The 22,795-nt window shown below is 38.2% G+C and overlaps 1 protein-coding gene across 1 annotated transcript in view; it reads left to right on the top strand.

Annotated features, from left to right (window-relative positions):
- The first annotated feature begins 19,599 nt into the window (after positions 1-19,599).
- Positions 19,600-22,795, top strand: part of ADAM28 (ADAM metallopeptidase domain 28) — a 61,854-nt gene continuing 58,658 nt past the window's right edge. Inside the window, exon 1 of the mRNA XM_033429765.2 lies at positions 19,600-19,732. Coding sequence (XP_033285656.1) covers positions 19,681-19,732 — 52 coding nt within the window. The 5' untranslated portion in view covers positions 19,600-19,680. The remainder of the gene's footprint in view (positions 19,733-22,795) is intronic.

Here is a 22,795-nt window from a genome sequence, read left to right as displayed (position 1 = left end):
CACCTCCCTAGTGGGGTCTTCCTGACAAAGAAAATAGATGTAAGAGGCTTCTTAGAGGTGAAACCTCACTCTTTAGTTTGAGGGGGTGATGTTGGCAGTTACAACAGAGTGGGAACAACCTCCTTGCCAACATTATTATAGCTTACCTTTGATATCAGGAATGAGTGTACGTTCTAGAACACTGGTTTTGAAAACAAATCAATAAATGGACTTCACAGGCTCAGTACTTCTCATGAAAATCTATGCAGAATTTTGTTTTTTTTGTTTTTTTTTTTTTTGCATTTATCGGCCAAGTCCAAAGATTTCCTCAAATTATCTAAGGGTTTTATGAACCAAAGAAGACATAAAAATCACAGATCTAGACTGTCAAAGGAAGTAAATCCTGCTCTAAAACTGCAAAGTTGATGCTTTTATGTTTAGTATTTCCAGCCTCTCCTTTCTGTAATATTTTGTCTTCATTAACAATATTCTGTTCCAGTCATTCCCTCCCATTTCAGTACTCTGTTCTGATGGTCTTTTTCTCCCTCTTCAAAGCCTGTCTTCAAGAAAAAAAATATTCAAACCTCTTTCCTCCCCACTGAGATGGATGTGACCCATAAAGCTGTCATTCATCTACTCTCTCCTGTTTAGTTGAGCTGGAGGTTTGAAGGCGTCCAGCCACTTCCCGCTTTGGTCATGAGAGGATGACCTCCACATTCCTTGGCTATTTGCCATCCTCTCTTTCAGACCAACTTTAATGATTCCAGATGGGATATAATTCTTTTCCTGTGTTTATCAACTTCATGTTCTAGAGAACATGCAGTTTTTTTCATGAAATGATTATCACAATCATACTAATTAACAAATCCATCACCTCCCATAGTTATCATTTTGTGTGTGTGTGTGTGTGAGAGAGAGAGAGAGAGAGAGAGAGAGAGAGAGAGAGAAAGAGAGATCTACTATCTTGGCAAGTCTAAAGTGTACAATACATCATTATTAACTCTGGTCACCATGTATAACATGAGGGCTCCAGAATGTATTCATTTTATAACTGACAGTTTGTCCCCTTTGATCAGTATCTCCCCTTTTCCCTCACACCCCCATTCTCTGGTTGCTATCATTCTACTCTCTGCTACTCTGCGTTTGACTTTTTCTTTTTTTAAGATTCCACATATACATGAGAAAAGGACTGCTGGACTAGCCTGAAGAGAAGGGATCTGCTTTGGGAATTATAGGAAGTAAGGCTGAACACCTACGGGAAGATAAGTTATGTAGGGTCTTCTATTCCATGGTGAATTTGAACAGTGTTATCTTTACAGATTTAGGTACAGAACATGGTCTCTTTGCGGGGACTTTTGGAAAAAAAGGATGCTCAAGAAAGTGACTTGGGTGCAAGAGGGACTCTAGAGATGGGTAAAGGGGACAGAATACGATTTGGTAAAGAATTCAGGTGGCCAGCGAATCAGGTATTCAGAACAAAATAGTAGGGAATTTAGGCAAAGGTTAGTTTTCAGATTTTGGCAGGAAGGTAAGGAAGTAGTTGTTATTTGTGAAAATTCTTCCTGGATGGCAAGATTCTTCATACTGACTTAGGTCTAGAGCAGAGCTCAAGTCTTGCGGTGGGACTAAGACAGGTGTTGGGATATCTCTCGGTACAAATACACACATGCATGCTCGCACATACATTATCCCAAATCAAAGACACAGGACAGTAGGCTAGGCCACCATTTGGTTAGGTTGGAGGAGGAGTTATATCAGTTGTACAATTTGTATCCAGAACTCTTTTCTGGAAGTACAAAGCTCTGGGTTAGCAAAAGGGACTCAGAGGATAAAGCAGCAACCCAACCGGTACAACTGGACCACCCCTACCCCCTTTTTTGGTAGAAACAATTCTTAATATCTAAAAAATTCCAGTGTATCACAGAGAGTATTGAAAAAAAACTAGAAAAGCTCTCTGTTTCTACTTGATGTTTTAGACTGTTGCTGAAACATCTCACTAGTGGCTAAATTTATGCTTTTAGGTGCATTGCTACCTTTCTAATTTTGCCAAAAAAAGATTCTGTGCAACTGAATAAAAGCTTTTGCTCCAAGCCATCCAGTGTCCTTTCTGGACCAGTAAAGATCTTCGTTTCAAGAATGGGCTAGACAGTAAAAAAGAATGAAATAATGCCATTTGCAGTAACATGGATGGACCTAGAGATTATCCTACTAAGTGAAGTAAGTCAGACAGGGAAAGACAATTATCATATGATATCACTTATATGTGGAATGTAAAAAAAATGATATAAATGAACTTATTTACAAAACAGAAACAGATTCACAGACTTAGAAAATAAACTTATGGTAACCAAAGGGGAAAGTTGTGGGGGAAGGATAAATTAGGAGGTTGGGATGAACATGCACACACTACTACATATAAAATAGAAAACAGCAAGGACCTACTGTAGAGCACAGGGACCTCTATTCAATATTCTATAATAATCTATATGGGAAAAGAATCTGAAAAAGAATAGATATATGTGTATGTATAACTGAATCACTTTGCTGGACACTTGAAACTAACACAACATTGTAAATCAACTCTACTCCAATAAAATTTTTAAAAATGATGTGCTAGACAGAACTCAGGGGTGACACCCCAGTTTATTAGGCTGGAATGGAATGAAACTCAGGTTTCTGGGTAGCTTGAGCTCAAATTACCTACCTGATATCTCCTGAGTGCCTTATTCTGATCTACAAGATCATATTTGCTCAAAATGCCATCTGAAGTTTCCCTGAAGTAAACACTGACAGGCCGAAATGAAGCTAGAGTGACAGTAAGAGCATAGAACCATGGTTAATATGCACGTAGGGCTTTTGGAGAAGACCTGAGTGCTACACCATTTACGCTGGGATCAAGCATTAATGAGATGTGATAAAGAGAAGCAGAAAGTAATCATGACTCACTTTGTCATCTGGTACAAACCACACCCTCTGGTGTGCAAACATGTCCCTCTTTCCCATCCAAAACTGGTGGGAACAGATGGCTTTGGAAAAACTTGTTTTGTAAGATGAACTTCTAAAGGGTCTAGTGTGTTTTTTACATGACCCTTATCTCCAAACACAAGGCCCTCAAATCCTGTATTTTTTCTCACTGTGTGTGTAGGGGGCTGGGGGAGGGAATGCACATTCTCTCAGTCCATGCGAATAAATCTCTTGCCCTGGCCCTGGTCCATTTCTGCCTAAATGAACTCATAAGAAATACTATAATTGGAGCCAAGGTTTGCAGCAAAAAAAAAAAAAAAAGAAAAAGAAAAAAAATTTTTTTGACTGAGAGAGAGAACTGACTTTATTTCCTCCTGGGACTTTTTAAAAAGATAACTTAGCCTTGTTGATTCCAGCTTTCTTATCAGGCAAATAAGTAGGTTTGGCTAGAAGGCTCACCTAACTAGTTATTCTGTAACTCAGATCCCTGATACATTCAGCATTTCTGTTGGGGTTAATAATGGTGTATTGTGCAAAGCAAGCTTGATTTTCACAGCTCAGTCTTTCCTTTGCTTGTTTCTGTCTTCTCCCTCTCCTCCAAATTATCTTCTCGCCACGCACATTATGAGTTCACTTTATAGCATCCCCGGCCTTCCTGTCCCTTCAACCTTTCATTAGTTCTGAATTCTAAATGTCTCCTTATTTCCTCACTGGTAACTCTCTCAGCCTTCAATCTTGTACCCAAGTCATGAGCAATCATTACAACTGTTCCCTTTATGTCTTCAGCCTGCTTCTTCCTCCCTAAGTCTTGTTTATTCATTTTTTTTTTAATTGGGGTATAGTTGCTTTACAATATTGTGTTAGTTTATACTGTACAGCGAAGTGAATCAGCTATACATATACATTTATCCCCTTTTGTGGATTTCCTTTTCATTTAGGTCACCACAGAGCATTGAGTTTCCCTGTGCTATACAGTAGGTCCTCATTAGTTATCTATTTTATACATAGTATCAATAGTGTGTATATGTCAATCCCAATCTCCCAATTCATCCCAACCCCCCCTTCCCCCTTTGTATCCATATATTTGTTCTCTACATCTGTGTCTGTATTTCTGTTTGTAAATAAGATCGTCTATACCAACTTTTTCAGATTCCACATGTATGTGTTAATATATATTTGTTTTGCTGTTTCTGACTTACTTCACCCTGTATGACAGTCTCTAGGTCCATTCATGTCTCTTCTCTACAAATGACCCAATTTTGTTCCTAAGCCTAGTTTATTCTTATAAGAAGTTTTCTTGCCTGGACAGAAAGAATCAATAAAACATGACCAATGAAAATATTGCCTCTCCTGCACCTTCTCCCATACATAGTGTGCTATTTAATCATTGATTTTATGATATTCAGGTCGCCGGTTCTTGATGATAAATTCTCAGAGAAGAAAAACGTTCTCTACTTGAGCAGTGGGCATGGGCGAACCAAATTCTCATGCTTATTTTGTTACTTGCTTTGTGATCTTTGGCAAAGGACTGCTGTATGATGTATGCAGATTCATGTTAGTACCTGTCGCATGATCTCAGAGTGTCATCATGGTGCAAATGAGTTGCTTTCTTCCCGTGCTCTATTTTTTTCAAAAATGCTCAGATTAGGAGCTTATGTGAGCCTCTTGAAGGTAGTTTCTTTAGTGTCTGCTGTGTGTATGTGTGTGTGGGGGGGGGAGAGGGAGAGAGAGAGGGAATGTGAGAATATAAAGAAGGTAATGAGTAATCACTTATGGAGTGAATGAATGAAACTGGTTAAAATATATGAAAATCAATGGGGTGTCATTTTCTATTAATAATTAGAACAGAGAAACACATTCACCTACTAATTTATTTATACTTAAGAAAAGCCAAAGTTCTGAAAAATTCAATGAGATTTTTTTTGTAGCTCCCACTTTTCAGATTTATTTCAGAATTTTCCAAACCCCACATCTTCTTAGAAGGTGTATTTAAGGTTTTTAAATGTAAGTAAAATAAATCGTGCTTTCAGGAAAATGTCACCATGCTAAGAATTAGTTGATTTCAAATTTTCAGACCATGACTATTAATTCTCAGTTGATAGGGACTTTGTGAGCACACTACACTCAATAGCGTGAGATCTGCCAACAACAGGTGTATTTTTGTTTCCAGTGAAAGGTGTTGCCTATTTTGGCAAGAGTGGAACCAATTTATAAATCACTAGTTTACGCTGGTGTTGTGTTTATACACACACACACACACACACACACACACTTACACACATGTATATTTATATATGCATACACTCTCCCAGCAAACAGCCCAGCTATCCAAGACTGCATTCCAATTTGCCAGTGTCAGTAAAATTGGCTACAATACCAAAAGGTGTTCTAATAAAATTGTGTGTCTATCCCCAAATGGTGAGAGTGTTCACATGCTTCTGCATGAGTATTTTCTGTAACGCTGTGACAATGAAATGTTGGAAGCAATCCCAACAGAAGTGCATTAGTTAAATTGTTGTGCGTCCATCCAGTGGAGCACTGAGCAGCAATACAGATGCTTCAGAACTGTACCTATTCATTTAAGAGATTTTCACAATACATTTCTAAATGTAAAAGAAAGCTGTAGAACTTAATATCATGGTCTCATTTTGGAGAAAGTAACACACATATAGATGTGTTGAAAATTTTCTAAATGAATATACCCTGGTGAGAACTTGTCTCTGATGTGGAGAAATTAGACCCTTTAAAAGCCTTTTTTTCTTTTTTTTGCTTGTTGGTACTTTGTGTTCTTCTATACTCAACAAGAGTTAATATGATAATAAGGAAAAACACTTTCAAGATGGCTATTTGGCCATATATGTTAAAGCCCAAGAATCATCATCCCCTCAGCATAAGAAAAATTTTACACTTTGGAATAAGACCCAAGAAAATGATTAGAATGTATACAACGTATCCAAAATATTGGAATAATTTCCCCTTCCTTCAGCAGTGATATCCTTGGCAGTATTAAGCACTATCATTTAAAAAATCTGTGCTAATTTGATGGGTGAAAAATCTGTTTATTTATATTTATATTTTATATATTAATCTTTAATTAATGTGGAATTAGTATATCAGACAGGAATTCTAAGTCGATGTTTTTCTTTTCTATATAGTTAATTAGCTAGACTTATTAATTAGTAAACCTACTAATTAATACCATTTATTGAGGACCATAAAGTGGTATGAAAATTTAACCTTATTATACACTAAATTTATAGATATATTATGGTCCATTTCTGTACTATCTAGTCGATCTCATGTATCTGTCTGTTACTCTGCCTGGACAAGACTTTTATTTTTATTTATTATTTTTTTTTTTCTTTTGCGGTACGCGGGCCCCTCACTGCTGTGGCCTCTCCCGTTGCAGAGCACAGGCTCTGGACGCGCAGGCTCAGCGGCCATGGCTCACGGGCCCAGCCACTCCGCGGCATGTGGAATCTTCCCGGACCGGGGCAGGAACCCGTGTCCGCTGCATCGGCAGGCGGACTCTCAACCACCGCGCCACCAGGGAAGCCCTGGACAAGACTTTTAAATAGTGTAGCTTCATGATTTAACTCTGGTGAAGATTTGCCCCTCCCTGTCCTCACTTTAATGAAGGGGTGTTTACTAAAATGAATAGAGAATTATTAATCAAAGAACTCAAAAGCATGAACAGGACTGTTTGGGGACCCCTTACAAAATTTTGACAGGTAAACGTGTGATGTATTTCTCTAGGTATCTGGGTCAGTGATATCATTACGACTTGTCTGCACACGTAGACAGTGTTCACCTGCAGATCAGTATTTCTCCTAATCAGCTTTTCTACTATAAATGTTCTAACTCCTTGCCACCCAGCTTCTTTCCTCGGAACAAGAAATAACAATGTAGAAACTTCAGATAACTCCTTGGGTTCTGTGGGTCATGTTTCATTCTATTCATCCTGACCCCATTCACGAGGTTGTTCCTGATAAATACCTTTCCTCTATATAGTAAGACACGTGCTGAGGTTTGCACCTAACAACTCTGGTAAGTCAAGCAACCCTGGCAGTGATTCATTAGAGAATTGCATACTGGAGACATCTGAGATTGCTTCTGCAACTCTCTGTGATCTATGAAGATAGTTCAAGACAATATTTGTACATGAAGCTCTCATCTCCCATTCTGCATTCTACTTATTCTTCCAAGTATGTTCTCCTAGAGCTGTACCTTTATCTTTTTTTAATTTAATTTTTATTTTATATTGGAGTACAGTTGATTTACAATGTTGTGTTAGTTTCAGGTATACAGCAAAGTGATTCAGTTTTATATATATATATATATATATCCATTCCTTTTCAGATTCTTTTCCCATATGGCTTATTACAGAGTATTGAGTAGAGTTCCCTGTGCTATATATTAGGTCCTTGTTGACTATCGAACTGTTCCTTTTTCTTTCAAGTCCTGCCATTCGTGGTCATCTTCCAGGTGAAAACGACTTTGGTCAATTTTTTTCTATATTCTTGTCTCGAAATTTCTCTGTGCTTCTTGTGTCACCTTGTCACTACACCACTGCTCTCTTTTCAGGCTTTCCATTGTGCCTTCCAGAATGACTGTGGCATTGTTTACAAAACCTGTGTTACTTTTGACATCACTTCACTTCATTCATCTCTAGCAAGGATAATGTACATCTGTAGCTTTTTAGTGGACAGTCCTCATTCTGTTACCTCCTAAGTATGCAGGAAGCAGTGTTCAGTTTCCCTAAGTTTCCCAGCTATTGGTATCTTTCCTCTTCTATATGTGTGCAAATCGTTTTTCCTCTGAAGCTGGGCAGCACTCTATATTTGCTTAGCCTCCCAGCTACTTCTGCATATTCATCTACAAGTTAGCACACTTTTCACAGATTTTCCTCTTTCAAACCCTAGTTTCTACCACCATCCAAGTGAGTACAATGTTCATGTAATCTGATTAAAAAAGCTGAGCTTATCGCTCAGTTCCTTGACATTCTGTTGCATTTATCTTCCCCTTATGTCATTCTCAGAAATAGCTTCATCCTCAACCTGTTCATCACTCTAAAATTCTCCAGTTTTGGAACATTAAAAAAAGTTTTTGATTTCTAATTTATTATATAAAATTAATAATGTTCACTTTAGAAAAATTTTAAGAGAATTTAAGTATATAAAGAACATACAACTCACCAGTAAGCCCAGGATATTGATAATTTGTAAGTTATATATCAATCTACCTCTGTATCGATCGATCTATCCATCTATCCATCCATCCATCCATCCATCCATTTATTGTCTATAATGTGCATGTTATCTAGCTAGCTAGCTAGCTATTTACCTATAATTCTCCCTCTCAAAACCCTCAGCCACACACTAACACACACGTACTAATATATAGGTATACATACATCACTTTTTCTATGTCTGCATGAAGTGGCAATTGAAACTCATTCTGGCCTAAATTGCTAGGCATAAACACGTGCCCTGGAACTAAGGCTGTGTAGATGAATTCTCAAAGTTGTAATGTTGAGATCCAAGTAGATTTGAGCAAGAAACACACAGTTTCAGCCTTATTGACTCTCAGCGTCTAAACAGAACACCTCTTTAACTGCCTATTGCTCTTAAATAATCATGAATAGTGTGACCAACAGCAGTGCAGCAGCTATCCTGCAAGACATCCAAGTTCCATCATGTTCTGTGTATCTCCAGGGGCCTTGTAGTGTCTGGAGCAGAAAGATTAACTCCCTAGGCTCACATGGCCATCTGACACAGGTGTTCTTTTCCATTCTTTTTTCATTACAGGTAGCTCTCTTTGCACATGTAAGTGTATTTCCTTCTCATGGCTTTCTTCACCTGTTATACAGACATTTAAAATATATATACTTTTCAGGGGGCAACATATGACTCCTAAATTGTTTTATATGTCTTTTAAAAAATTATTTTAACAAGCATGCTTTTTTTTTGTGGAAACTTGAGAGCAATACTTCATTGCCTCATTTCTGCATATATTTTTATAGACTTCAAGTTGGTTATTTTATCTATATTCAATTTGAATGGAAAGACATCATTCTAGTTCTGGTGTTTCCTAATATACACGCTGATGGAAACAGATTTATGAATCCCAATGTCCAACATGCTCCCCCAGTCCCTCACCTAGCCCCTACCCCTTCCTTTTAACACATGATGCTCTTATTTTATGGAGAAAGTACTTTTCATAGTGTGTATACTTCTTCATCAACCTTCAGTCATATTTTTTAGATGTTCCTTTATCTTAACAATTTATAATCCAGAATCTTAGTTTAATCCATTTTTAAACCCTCACATAAATGATCAATTAATATTTGACAAAGGAGCCAAGAGTACCCAATGGAGAAAAGATAGCCTCTGCGATAAATGGTTTTGAGAAAACTGGATAATAACACACAGAAGAATGCAGTTGGACCCCTATCTTATACCGTACACAAAAAATAACTCAAAATGGATTAAAGACTTAACTATAAGACCTGAAATCACAAAACTCCTAGAATAAAACATAGGAAAAAATATTCTTGACAGTGGTTCTGGCAATGATTGTTTGGATTTGATGCCAAAAACAAAAGCAACAAAAACAAAAATAAACAAGTAAGACTACATCAAACTAAAACAATAAAAACTAATAAAACAAAACAAAACTGCACAACAGGTAAACAATTGACAAAATGAAAAGGCAACCTACAGAATGGAGAAAATATTTGCAAATTATGTATCTGGTAAGGGGTTAATAACCAAAGTATATAGGAACTTATACAACTCAATAACAAAAAAACATACAGTCCAATTAAAAAATGGGCAAAGACCTGAAAAAACATTTTTCCAAAGAAGACATACAGACGGTCAACAGGTACATGAAATGATGTTCAACATCACTAATCATCAGGGAAATGCAGAACACAACTACAATGAGGTATCACGTCACGCCTGTTAGAATGGCCATCGTCAAAAAAACAATCGATAGAAAGTGCTGGTGAGAATGTGGAGAAAAGGCAACCCTTGTGCAATGTTGGTGAGAATGTTAATTGGTGCAACAACTAAAGAAAACAGTATGATGATCCCTCAAGATATTAAAATTAGAGCTACCATATGGTCCAGCAATCCCACTTGTAGGTATTTATCAAAAACAATAGAAATCAAGATCTCGAAGAGATGTCTGTACTCCCCTGTTCAGTGCAGCATTATTCACAATAGCCAAGAATGGAAACAATGTAATGTCCATTGATGGATGAGTGGATTAAAAAAATTATGCATACAATGGAATATTATTCAAGCTTAAAAAGAAGAAAATCCTATCATTTATGATAACATAGATGGACCAGGAGAAGGTTATGCTAAATGAAATAATCTAGACATGGAAAGACAAATACAGAATGATCTCATTTATATGTGGAATCTAAAATCATCAAATTCATAGAAGCAGGGCTTCCCTGGTGGCGCAGTGGTTGAGAGTCTGCCTGCCGATGCAGGGGACGCGGGTTCATGCCCCGGTCCGGGAAGATTCCACATGCCGCAGAGCGGCTGGGCCCGTGAACCATGGCCACTGAGCCTGCGCGTCCAGAGCCTGTGCTCCGCAACGGGAGAGGCCACAACAGTGAGAGGCCCACGTACCGCAAAAAAAAAAAAAAAAAAAAAATTCATAGAAGCAGAGAGTAGAATGGTGGTTATCAGGGGCTGGGGGGGAAGGGAAATGGGGAATTTATGGTTAAAGGGTACAAAGTTTCAGTTTTGTGTGGTAAATAAGTTCTAGAAATCTACTGTACAGAACAGTGCCTAGATCTAACAATACTGTATTGTATACTCAAAATTTACTAAGAGGGTAGATCTTATGTTAAGTGTTTTTACCACACAAAATAATAGTAGTAATAAACAATAATTTACAAAGGAGGTGGGAGGATACTTCAGGAGGACTTGGATGTATCTATGGCCTTGATAGTGGGGATGGCTTCACAGGTGTATACTTATCCCCAGACACATCAACTTCTATACTTTGAATATGTACAGCCTTTTACATGTCAATTATACCTCAGTAAAGTGGTTTAAAAAAGAATCTGCTGATTTAAATGTTAATCTCATCAAAAAAACCTTCATAGAAACATCCAGAATAATATTTGAACAGATATCTGGGTATCATGGCTCAGCCAGGTTGCCACATAATATTAACCATCACATATTTATAAGTTAAATTCTAAATCTTAATTTCTTCAAACTCTTCTCAGTTCCTTGGTATTCAGCGGCATTTATCTTTTCTCTTCTTAAGCCACTCTCAGAAATGGCTTTATTCTTGACCTATTAAGAAGATCTGTTCAACACAAAATTAATTTAATTTATGAATAATTGGATGGTTTTAATTCATACTTACAGTGCATAAATGATCACAGATTAATAAGTGCATGGGTTAGCAGCTTTGCTTGGTTAAGTCCAGAGAGAAATCAGAAAGGATCACCCAGTCCTATATTCTTATTCTATCAAGCTTACAGAGTACTTCTTCTCAACCCAGAAGCATGTGACACAGAAGGAGAGTTTGTAGAATGACTAAGTTACAAATAAGTAAATTTGTTTAATGTGACTCCTGGGACAATGTTCTTCCATACAGTTTGTATAAAAGTAAGGACAATGCCGGCAGACTCCACTTCCAGGTGTTTAAAGTTCACTTTAATTAACCTGTCACAGCTTTGGGCATTATTACTTGTGTGGCTATCCCTTCCTTTCTACAGTGGGCCCAAGATTTGTAATACTGAGTTGATCCTCTTTGTCTGGCGAAGAATCTCTTGGAGGGCGCTCTCTGATATGCACATGTAGGGCTAGCAGGAACACATTTTTCTAGGATTAGAGAATTAGTGTATAACCAGTTCTTTTTTGTCTTTTTTCAATGATGAAATAGCTGCAATGTGGAATACATCTCTGTGGAGAGAGTGACAAATTAAATAAAAAGCCCTGGGCTTTCTGGAAGGGAAGAGTCAAATCCCAATCTATATGCCTAGTGTATGATTAATTTTCTGTGTTAACTTGGCTAGGCCACAGTACTAAGATATTTGGTCAAACGATACCCTGTTCCTGTGAAGATATCTTTGCAGATGACATTAACATGTAAATCAGTAGACTTCAGCAAAGGAGATTACCCACCTTAATATGTACAGGCCTCATCCAATTACTTGAAGGCTTTAATAGAAAAAAGAATGACCTCCCCTGAGAAAGAGAGCATTCTGCCAGTAGCCGGCCTTCAGACTTGAGCTGCAATCCTAACTCTTCTGGGTTTGCAGCCTGCTAGCATACCCTGCAGATTTTGGACTCGCCAGCCTCCACAATTGTGTGGGGCAACTGAGGGAATACTTCAGGATATGAGGACCAAAGACAGAGACCTCTGAATTAAATAGCATGTGGGAAAAGGGACTTTACGCTGGAGAACGGGCTTTAGACAAGGTTTTAAGTTTGATTAAGAAGAGTTGATTTGAAGCAATATGAAGCTGCCACTTCCTTTAAATCTAGCTATCCTCCCATGAACAAGCGATGTGAGCGATAGCTAAGCAAGTCAATGTGAACTAAGAACCTTAGTGCCTTATTTGAAGCACCATCACTGTCCAGGGAGGGTTCAGAGCCTGTAAAAATACTTCTATATTATGGACCAGTTTTTCCATCCAGTGACAAAACAGTTGCAATAATAGACCAATCAGAATCCAGTTCTCAGTCTCTGCTTAATATCTTGAAAAGGCATGACATACTTTCAGCTATGTAAATCTGTAAGAGTTTTGAATGATTTGGGGAATGGAAGGGTGTATACAGAGAAATATAATGGGTTTCCTGTTAAGTGCGTAATGGGGGCTCAAGTGGGTTACTAAAAACTTTTCTAAAGTTAAAATATACATCAGAATTTTACGTTAATAGATAAAAGAATTTTTGCTCCAATTTTTTAATTTAAATTCATCCATTTAAAAAACATTAACGAATATTTATTGGGCATTTTCTAAAACATGCACAGTTCTAAGTGTTAGAGCTAACTTATTGAACCATTACTTGCTTCATGGAATTTACATTCAAGGGGAAGAGAGAAAGGCTTTAAAAATGAATAAACACACAAATACATAATGTAGAATGTTGGTGTGTAATAAGTGCAATGGAGAAAAATAAAACAAAGGGTATGAGTTGTGCTACAGAAAAGAAAAATGGAAATTTCTGATTAAGTTACACCTCATTGAGAAGGCAACCTTTTTTTTTTTTTTTTTTTTTTTTTTGTTGCGGTACGCGGGCCTCTCACTGTTGTGGCCTCTCCCGCTGCGGAGCACAGGCTCCAGACACACAGGCTCAGCGGCCATGGCTCACGGGCCCAGCCACTCCGCGGCATGTGGGATCTTCCCGGACTGGGGCACGAACCCGTGTCCCCTGCATCGGCAGGCGGACTCTCAACCACTGCGCCACCAAGGAAGCCCAAGAACGCAATCTTTGACCAAGTACTTGAACTAATCATCCAGGTACATATCTGAGGGAAGAGTATTTCAGGCAGAAGGAAGAGTCAAAGCAAACGCTGCAGCAAGCCTGTGCCTGATTATTCAAGGAATATGGAGTCATCCAGTGTGGCTTGATTAGAGTGAGCAAGAAGATGAGCTCAGACCAGAAGGGACTGAGGGGTGAGTGCCGAGTGTTGGAGTACAGGTCCTGTACAGCCTTGAAAGTCATTGTAATGGATGGAGTTGAGTTTAATTAGGATGGTGAAGATTTTTCAGTCAGTCTGGATTTTCATGTGTAGGAAGACCATGAGGGGACGACCATAAGAAAACTTTCTCTACCTTTGATTGTAAATAAGAGGAATGAGATTTCCCTATGGGAGTTTACATGTGAAATCAACACATAATGAATCCAAACAGATATAAGCAGAATGCCTCCCTGGTCCCTTTGGAAAGGATTACTATTTGACTAGGGGACCTTATCCATAAAAATAGAGTAGGGAGGGAAATTTGTAGTTAGACCAATCCAGGCTCTCTCTCTTTTTTTTTTTTTTTTTGCCATATCAAAGCACACATATTATTGGATCTTAATTTTAGTTTTTATACCAGATGAAGGGTAGGGGAGAGTGTAGGTCAGCAGTGGAGCACAGAAAAACTAGAAGAATCACAGACATAAAGATAGACAATGTCTATTCTCATTCCACCTGGAAGACAGAGTGTTCTGACAGCCCTATCTGCTTGTTAAGTACATCAGATTATGCAAATGATGCATCAGTTTGATTGGACTCAATAAATCTCTGTGATTAGCTACTGCTTTTTAATTTAGATACTGTGTGATGAGAGGAAAGGTCACTTCATGTTACAAAGAGCCTAATGCAATGTAGCAAGTCTTAAATAATAGCTAGTAATTCAGGGTGATTCAGGGTGAGAGGAGTTATTGGCTGATTATAACAGTAAAACTTAAGGTAAAATCTTATGTAAATATAGTACCTGAAAGGAGATAACAAAAACCTGTTGGCTTTCGTAAGTAAAAATGTATTTACAGAGCTTAAAAGCCAATAGCTTTCTTTCTTTGTGTTACACTATCTACTTACCATAGGTGGGAACATAAGTTAGAAGAGGAAACCTTAAGGTTTACCTTTGTTCTGGTTTTAGAAGACTAACAGTGCTTTTCTCTCTTTTCTTCTAAGACTCAGCTGCTCATGGCTTGTAGTTCAGGGGCTCTGCTTGTTTTTTGAGTGATCCTCCTTCAAATCACTAAATCAATGTGCAAACATATATTCATTAGCTCCTGTTTTCTAAGCACTCTGTTGGGGTCTTGAGGGTGCAATGATGACTAATATGTATCCTCAAGGAGAGCTCAGTTTAGGGGAGAATAGGTCTGTTCTGAAAAAATATTTTGATTTTTGTGTTTACTTTATGTAATTTTTAAATTATAAAAATAATAGTAACCACTACTTAAATATTAAGAAATACAGGAAGAAAAGAGGTAAAAACATTCATCTTCCCAGCACATACAGAAACACCTCCCTAAATATTTGGGAATTTTTTTGCTTTTTTTTTTTTTTTTTTTACTCCAAATAGGTTTTTGAAATTTTTATGTAGTTGTGACCATTTTGTATATAAATTTGTGGCTTCAGTTTTGTTCCAATATTATAATGTTACAATTTCCCATAATATTAAATTTCATTGTAAGTGGTTTAATATTTTATTGAGTAGGTATGTAGTTGACTATATGCCCATCTTTTTATTTTTGGATATTTAGTTTTAGTTTTATTCCTTATAGATAATGTAATTAACATCTTGATGCATAAAACCCATTTTATATTGCAGACAATTTTCTTAGAGTGATTCTCAGTGGTTGAATTACTTGTTTAAAATAGAAAATATTTAAAAATCTTGAATTTGATGACCAGTCTGTCTTCCTTTAAACTCTAAGTTTGTATTTTTGTTTGTTCTGTTATAGGGATGTGATCCAATAAATTTTCAACATGTGTACAGTATGTGTATAGAGCAGGCAGAAGGAATGTATTCAGCCGTGTTAACGCCTGAGTTCCTTATGCTCTACAACATATCCTTTAATAGCGTCTCTGGAAGCTATTTAATTTACTCAGTGCCAGCTCTGTGTAGTTCATTTCTGGGCACAGGGAAGACAAAGGTGGTGCCTCAGTATTCACTGACCCCGTAGTGTGTCTTTGGGTTGAAGGAACGTTACCTCTCTGTCTGTTCCAGAAGCAATTTGTAAGAGCATAGCAGTGTAGGAATGTTTTAATTAAATAAAAACATATTGAAGAAAGATCCTACACCCAGTGGTCCCAAGATTTGTCACACATGCTCAGAAAAGATCAATACTGGGACTTCTCTGGGAGTCCAGTTGTTAAGACTCCGCACTTCTGCTGCAGGGGGCGCAGGTTCGATCCTGGTCAGGGAAGTAAGATCCCGCAAGCCGAGCAGCCAAAAAAAAAAAAAAGAAAAGATCAATATCAAGTCTTTGATAATTCAATGACACTTCCTTCTCTAGGTTCTAGGTTGTGGTGAAGATGATTCATGTTAATACAAAGCAACTAGCACATTCTAATCACACAGTAAACATTTGCTCCTTTCTCTCTTCCTGCTAAGAAGACTTTGCATCCCCTTGGTCTGAGTAGAGTCAAGTAGGTGGTGACTGAATAATCCTTTTCTCCCAGTTCCAATACTAACATCATTTGGTCTTTTTTCTACGTGATGTTCCTTGAACTAATCAGAATGGAAAGCAGAAAGAATAGTGAGAATTCCGGGCTGAAAAGAGATTTTTGTGAAGTTCTTTTGAGGAAAAATACAGTCTTCCATGTGTGCTATTTCTCTTTGCCCTTAGTGAATAGGGACAGAGCTATAATGGTCCTGGGAGGTGAAACAGTGACAGTAAGATCTTCCTGGAGCTTCAGTGAGAACCCATCTTGGGCAGAGTTCAAGACCTGATCTCTCATTCAAATGATTTGATGATTCTAAATAATTACTGTTGAAGAAATTTTGAAAGCCTTGAATGACATAAACATACAGAGAACACAGCAGAACGATTATATTTATTAAATCAGATACAATCTATGAGTCTTAGTAACCTACCCATAATTGGGTCCTTTTTTTCCCATGATCCCACTCTCGGTTTTAGGTCCATCTCCTCCTAAGAGGTAAAGATAAGGTGTTTTAAACCTTGAACACCTCCCCTACCCATTTATCTATGTCTGTTTCTCCAGAAGTTTCTTTTTTGAGGTGTGCAGCAGGGAGGAAAACAAGAAGAGAGGGTGTCCTATTGTGGTACAGACACTGCTCCAAGAAACACTTCCCAAAGCATCAATGAAAAGGCAGAGCTCAAGACCAGATCCTCCCTGATACATTACATTGATCCTCATTGCCTGTCTCCTGCTTGGTGCTGTGGGGTCCTTTCACTATCAGTCTTTCCCAGCCAGCATCCCTAAAGGACTTTCTTTTTCTGATAATCATCTCCCAGTGGACTGTGGCCCTGAAGGATGGAGTAGGAGCTGAGTAACTCCAACGCTACCAAAAAACAATCCTTCATAAGCTATACACTGCTGAAGTCCCTGCAAAAACTCCCTTAATACATCTGGACCTCAGTTTCTGCATATGTAACTTGGAGTTGTTGATACATACATCGAAAAATTTTAATAGGAACTAGCGACACCACATACAATGAACTTCAAATGGCATCAGGCGTATATTAAAGGGAAGGGGCTTTACAAGTGTCTTATACATTACAATGCATAGGAACTACACAATCTGGAACACCAGTTCAAAGTAGTAATGTTCTTACCTGTAACCAGATCAGATTTCATTCCTCACTATTTTTAATCAAATGATTAAAATGGATCATCTTGTTAGAATCCTCTCTTTAGGTGACATTTAACTAAGAGAAATTTGTGTAGACTAGAGGATAAAGTAAACATTTTACAAGTACTTTTCAAATATATATATTATCATTTGATCCTTATAAAGTCCAGTGAAGTAGAATGCTGGAAGTGATATTTGCTACATGACTTTGGAACTTAACTTTCTCCATAATCAAGATTTAAGAGAAAGTTATATTCCCAGTGTAATAAAGCAAGTGGCAGAGTAAGAACTTGAACCTGTATTTTCCCACTCAAGTTCCTGTGCTGATATCACAACAACATCTTCCCATTCCCCCAGACACTCTTTGCTCCAAAAACACCAAAACATTACCAGCCATAAACTAATGTGTTTATCCTCCTCACTACTTCTCACAGTTGGTTCTTCATTGATCTCATTGTTCTTGCCTCCAGGAAGCCTTCCTTGCCCTGATAGGATTTCGGCATAGAGGTCACCTCTGACTTCTGACCTCTATGCCTAAATCTATCATAGCACTAAACACAAGGTACTGTGATATATGGACAGTACTCACTTTGCACAATTTCATGGTAACCGTTCTTGCCTATCTGCCTCACCAGACTGTAAGCATCTAAAAGGAAATGATTGTGTTTTCAGCCATGACCTCAGTGTCCTACGCATAAGATACTAATGAATGTGTACAGAATTAATGGAGAAAAGCCATGTAATCATTTAAAAGCAGATGTATTCTTTCTGTTCCCTGAAAAAAACAAACCAGTAGAACTTGGATGGAAGAGACAAGACACCTGTGAGATTCCCAATCCTGATGGCTGAAATGTTCAATAACTAGATTAAAAAATTCCCTTATGCTTGTTGGCTAATATGTGTATTATCATTTAGAGATATCCCTTTTCATTGCAATCACTAGTATAAGAATGTGCTCAGAATCCATAAAATGATGCATAATTTTAGTGGACCAGGAATGGGTTTTGTAATAATACTTCAGGGTTTTTTAGTAGGAATTGTATATTTATTTCTCAACAGAAATATAACTGGGTGTATAAATCAGCTGCATAAGTAGGAAGCATTAGAGTCTGTGAGTAGGAGATCAGACAACACCAGGTCCAAATTCCACTCCTACCACTTGCTAGCTAGGTGACTGTGGGCGAGCTGCTTACTCTATTTATTCTATAAAATGATGAAAACTGAGTCTTAATCTTCTGAATTTTTTATCTTTTTAAACCCCAGTTTTTTTCATATACAAAATATGGGTAAGATGATATTTATCACACAGGAGTATCATAAGAATCAGTATGATAATTAGTATAGAGGACCTGGAACTTGGTAAGCAGCTCTAATTAATATTAGCTATACTGTGTGATATCTGGGCATGCCAGCTTAGACTCACTACCACCTGTGACGACTCCTGAAATTATCCTGGAAATTACATCTTTTGAGTCTTAAAGGCTTCCCCCTACCCCCTTCTCTTGGTTGTTATTGATGATACGAATACCCTTGGAGAGCTGAAAAACCTTGAGCTTATAGAGTCCTACATTCTTATTTCATGAGAGTTCAAGCTCCCTGAGATCGCCATTGTGGAACAACAGGCTAAGGATACAAAATAATTGGAAAAGAGAGTTTTATATAATAATGGGATTGGATCAGAAATTGCTTCACTGAACCACATGTATATGTGAGAGGATAACCTTCTCAATAAATTTTTGCCAACATAGCAAATACATATACATGTATTTATTTATTTTGCTTTTTATTTTTATTTATTCATTTTTTTATTGAAGTATAGTTGCTTTACAGTGTTGTGTTAGTTTCAGGGATCCGCAAAGTGATTCAGCCACATATATATGTATACTTTTATATATACATGTATATATGCGTATATATATATTTACAAATATATATATACTTTTTCAGATTCTTTTCCCTTAGAGGTCCTTACAAAACACTGAGTATAGTTCCCTGTGCTATACAGGAGGTCCTTGCTGGTTATCTATTTTATATATAGTAGTGTGTACATACATATATATTTATTATACACATAATAAATACACACATTTATCAAGCTACATTGAAGCCATTATTGCAGTGGCTTATTGGAATATAGTATTTTACTGGAAATGTACTACTTCTGAGTGGGGAATATGGGGAAGAAAGAAAGAGAAACAATAGCGTAGGATCAAGGGATCTTAGAGCCAGACTGCGGCCAGAACTTCCGCCTGCTGTGCCACTGTCACAGGACCATAGCCCTGAGGTTGTGCAACACCTTTAGTAAACACTTCCTGAAGCAGAGACAAGAATGAACCCTGAGGTTTCATTCTGTCTCACTTGAGAGGAAGGGACAGACCCAGTGCACGTCTGCTTGAGACAGAAGGACAGACACCAGGCTCCTGGGATCACCCAGCATGTGGCGAGGGCTTCTTTTGACAGCCACTCTCCTCCTTTCTCCACTTCCAGGTAGGTGTTTAACTCCTTTTCAGGTTCTGTTAAATACCCAGGGAACTGCTTGCTTTTCATCTTCTCCCAGTATTTGTTTTTAACCAATTTTACTAACCAGTTGAGCTGGTTTAATTTGTTGTTTTGGGGGCCCTGACTGATTTAAACACTCAGTGTAAAGGAGAGGCAAGCAGACTTCTTGAATCAATATTTACACGTCTGATCTGAGAACACTTAGAAATCAGAGGGGACATTTCATTCAGCATCATTGAAGCAGTGAATGTGATCTTTGCATCAAAGAATGGAATGCACCCAGATCAACCTTGTCAGTTTTTAGAGCAGTTAAGATGAGGCAGGTTTGACTGGTTATTGCGGTACAGAAGGCTTCAGAAAGTATCTGTTATTATTATTGGGGCCAGTTCGATGCGTCCTATTCCTTTCAATCACATTTTTATATTTAGTCCTTTCATTATTGGTGATGATAAATATGACGAATTAGAAATAAGTAGTGGACCCATTTCATGTTTATAAAGCACTGTGATATTACTTGATCAAAACAATGTTGCCGTTGAACTTATGTTGATCATTCACTTCCATTTTGCTGGTTAGATCAAACATTTGTCGACTGAAAAAAAAGAAAGCACAATGTGAGAGTTGTGAGTGAAGTTTTATTTGGGGCAAAATGAGGACTGTAGCCTGGGAGACAACTTCTCAGATAACTGTGAGGAACTGTTCGGAAGAAGTAGGGCAGGGAGATCAGTATTATGTGTTTTGGTGAAGGGGGTCCATGGAATCAAGCGTACATTTTGGCAGGAGGTTGCTGCTAGTCACGGTGAGCGGCTGTCTCCATTAATAATTTTAGAGCTTTTCTAGATATGAGAAAATGCAAGAAACTGGGTTCATAACATCTTCTTCTAAAAGTATGTAATTATCTGAAGGTCTGTTCTGCCAGTTTTTCCCAGAGTACAGAGTGCCTCATTTCTGATCTTTGCCGGCCCTGAACTCCTGTTTCAGGCTGCGTATTGAAGGTCAACTACTGCAGTGGCTAGTGACTTCATTCTTTTTTTTTTTTTTTTTTTTTTGGCGTACGCGGCTCTGGACGCACAGGCTCAGTGGCCATGGCTCACGGGCCCAGACGCTCCGCGGCATGTGGGATCTTCCCGGACCGGGGCACGAACCCGTGTCCCCTGCATCGGCAGGCGGACTCCCAACCACTGCGCCACCAGGGAAGCCCCAAGTGACTTCATTCTTGTAGTGCCAGATGGTGAGCAGCAATTTTTAGTTTAAGAATTCAAAAGTAGAGTAATATTCCTTCCTAATAATCAGTTATATCTAGCATATCTCTCCATCTCTGATGAATTCTCCAGTTAGATTTTGGTTAAATTAGATTGGCTAACACATTTCCTTTGTTATTTCTACTTCGAGAGCTTATTGAAATTCAGCACGTTAGCTTCAGTGCGTGAGACTCCTTCCCTGGTAAACCTTTTCCTGGGCTTTAGAAAGTTTGCCAGGACCTAGAAATGGGAACACATTGTCAACAAGAAGGATGGGGTTAGGTAGGGAAATATTCTCCTACCCCTTTTGCCCACACAGTACTTTGTCACTAAAAGCGACTTTCCTTTTACGCTAGTTTCTGATTTGTTTTTCAGACTTGGGAAAGTTTTAACTTAACATCTTTTGGTATAGAACTGTGCTAGGAATTTAAATTATTGACTTAAAATTCCTATTTTTTGAGTCAAAGTTAATAGAAATCTTCTTTCCCTACATTCTCCAAAAGTAGGATCACTGAACACTCTCTGGGACACTTTGCTTGGTTGAAACATAAGAATTGTTTGTGTACTAGCCTTACCCAACAGCATAAAGATCAAGCGGGATCTGTTAACAGAATAACATAGCTACCAGTGCGGTCCACCCACATTATAGCCTTTTCAGTGAATCTGGGCATACCAATTGATTCTGTTCTCCTGTCTTTGCATTCACAGCATTTGCCCCAAGAGACAAAACATTTTTAGAGGTCATGTCTCAAAGTGTGACATCTCTGAATACTTGGTGAGAAGGGGACAGAGGTTCTGAAGTGGCTTTTGTGAGGATGGGGGGATGAACAGAAAGCTGCCTTCCCTTATCTTCCATCTGGAACAGAAAGCTGCCCCCTCTTTTTTATTTTCCATTGTGTATTTTCAAGAATGTCTCCGTGAATCCGCCTGCCAATTCAGGGGACACAGGTTCGAGCCCTGGTCCGGTAGATCCCACATGCCGCAGAGCAACTAAGCCTGTGAGCCACAACTACTGAGCCCACGTGCCACAACTACTGAGCCGGTGTGCCGCTACTGAAGCCCACGAGCCTAGAGCCCGTGCCCCGCAACAAGAGAAGCCACGGCAATAAGAAGGCCATGCACCACAATGAAGAGTAGCCCCTGCTCACCACAACTAGAGAAAGCCCGTGTACAGCAACCAAGACCCAACGCAGCCAAAAAAAAAAAAAAAAAAAAAAAAAAAAAAAGAATGTCTCCATGGTCCCTGAAATAACCCTGAAATGAAATACCCACTGAAATGTAAGACGTAAAGCAATTTCCATTTTCCCATCTCCTCCTTTTTTTGTTTCTCTGCCCCCATCATCCAGAGAATAAGTATGTGCCCCTCCAACCATGAGTCCTGCCCAGTTCTTACATATGCGAAATTAAAACATGAGGTCAAATCAGGCCAACTGTTTGTAATGAGCTTTACAATCCCCTGAGAAAAATAACTTATAAGATTTCATTGTAGGAAAGGGAAAAAAATTTAAAGAATGTGACAGGTGCTTGGGGGTGAAGAAGTAAGGAAAAATTTCTTTACTTCAGCAGAATATCCAGGGGGTACAGTACTTCTTGAAATTATTTTATTTCAAATTGCAATTTCTTCCTATCTTCATAAGTCGACTGGAAGACCCCAAAGAGTATACGTAATTTGATCTTTAGAGCCAAAGTGATAGACATAATTAGGATGTCTTTTTTCCTGTAGTGTTTGTACTCACTTTTACTGCATGAAGTTTAAAATCACCAGATAGTTTGATGGGGTAGCTTGATGGGGTACAGAGAATCCCAGAAC

Source organism: Orcinus orca, chromosome 6 (genome assembly GCF_937001465.1).
Source record: "Orcinus orca chromosome 6, mOrcOrc1.1, whole genome shotgun sequence".
Taxonomy (NCBI): domain Eukaryota; kingdom Metazoa; phylum Chordata; class Mammalia; order Artiodactyla; family Delphinidae; genus Orcinus; species Orcinus orca.
This window is presented reverse-complemented; position numbering and strand designations above follow the sequence as displayed.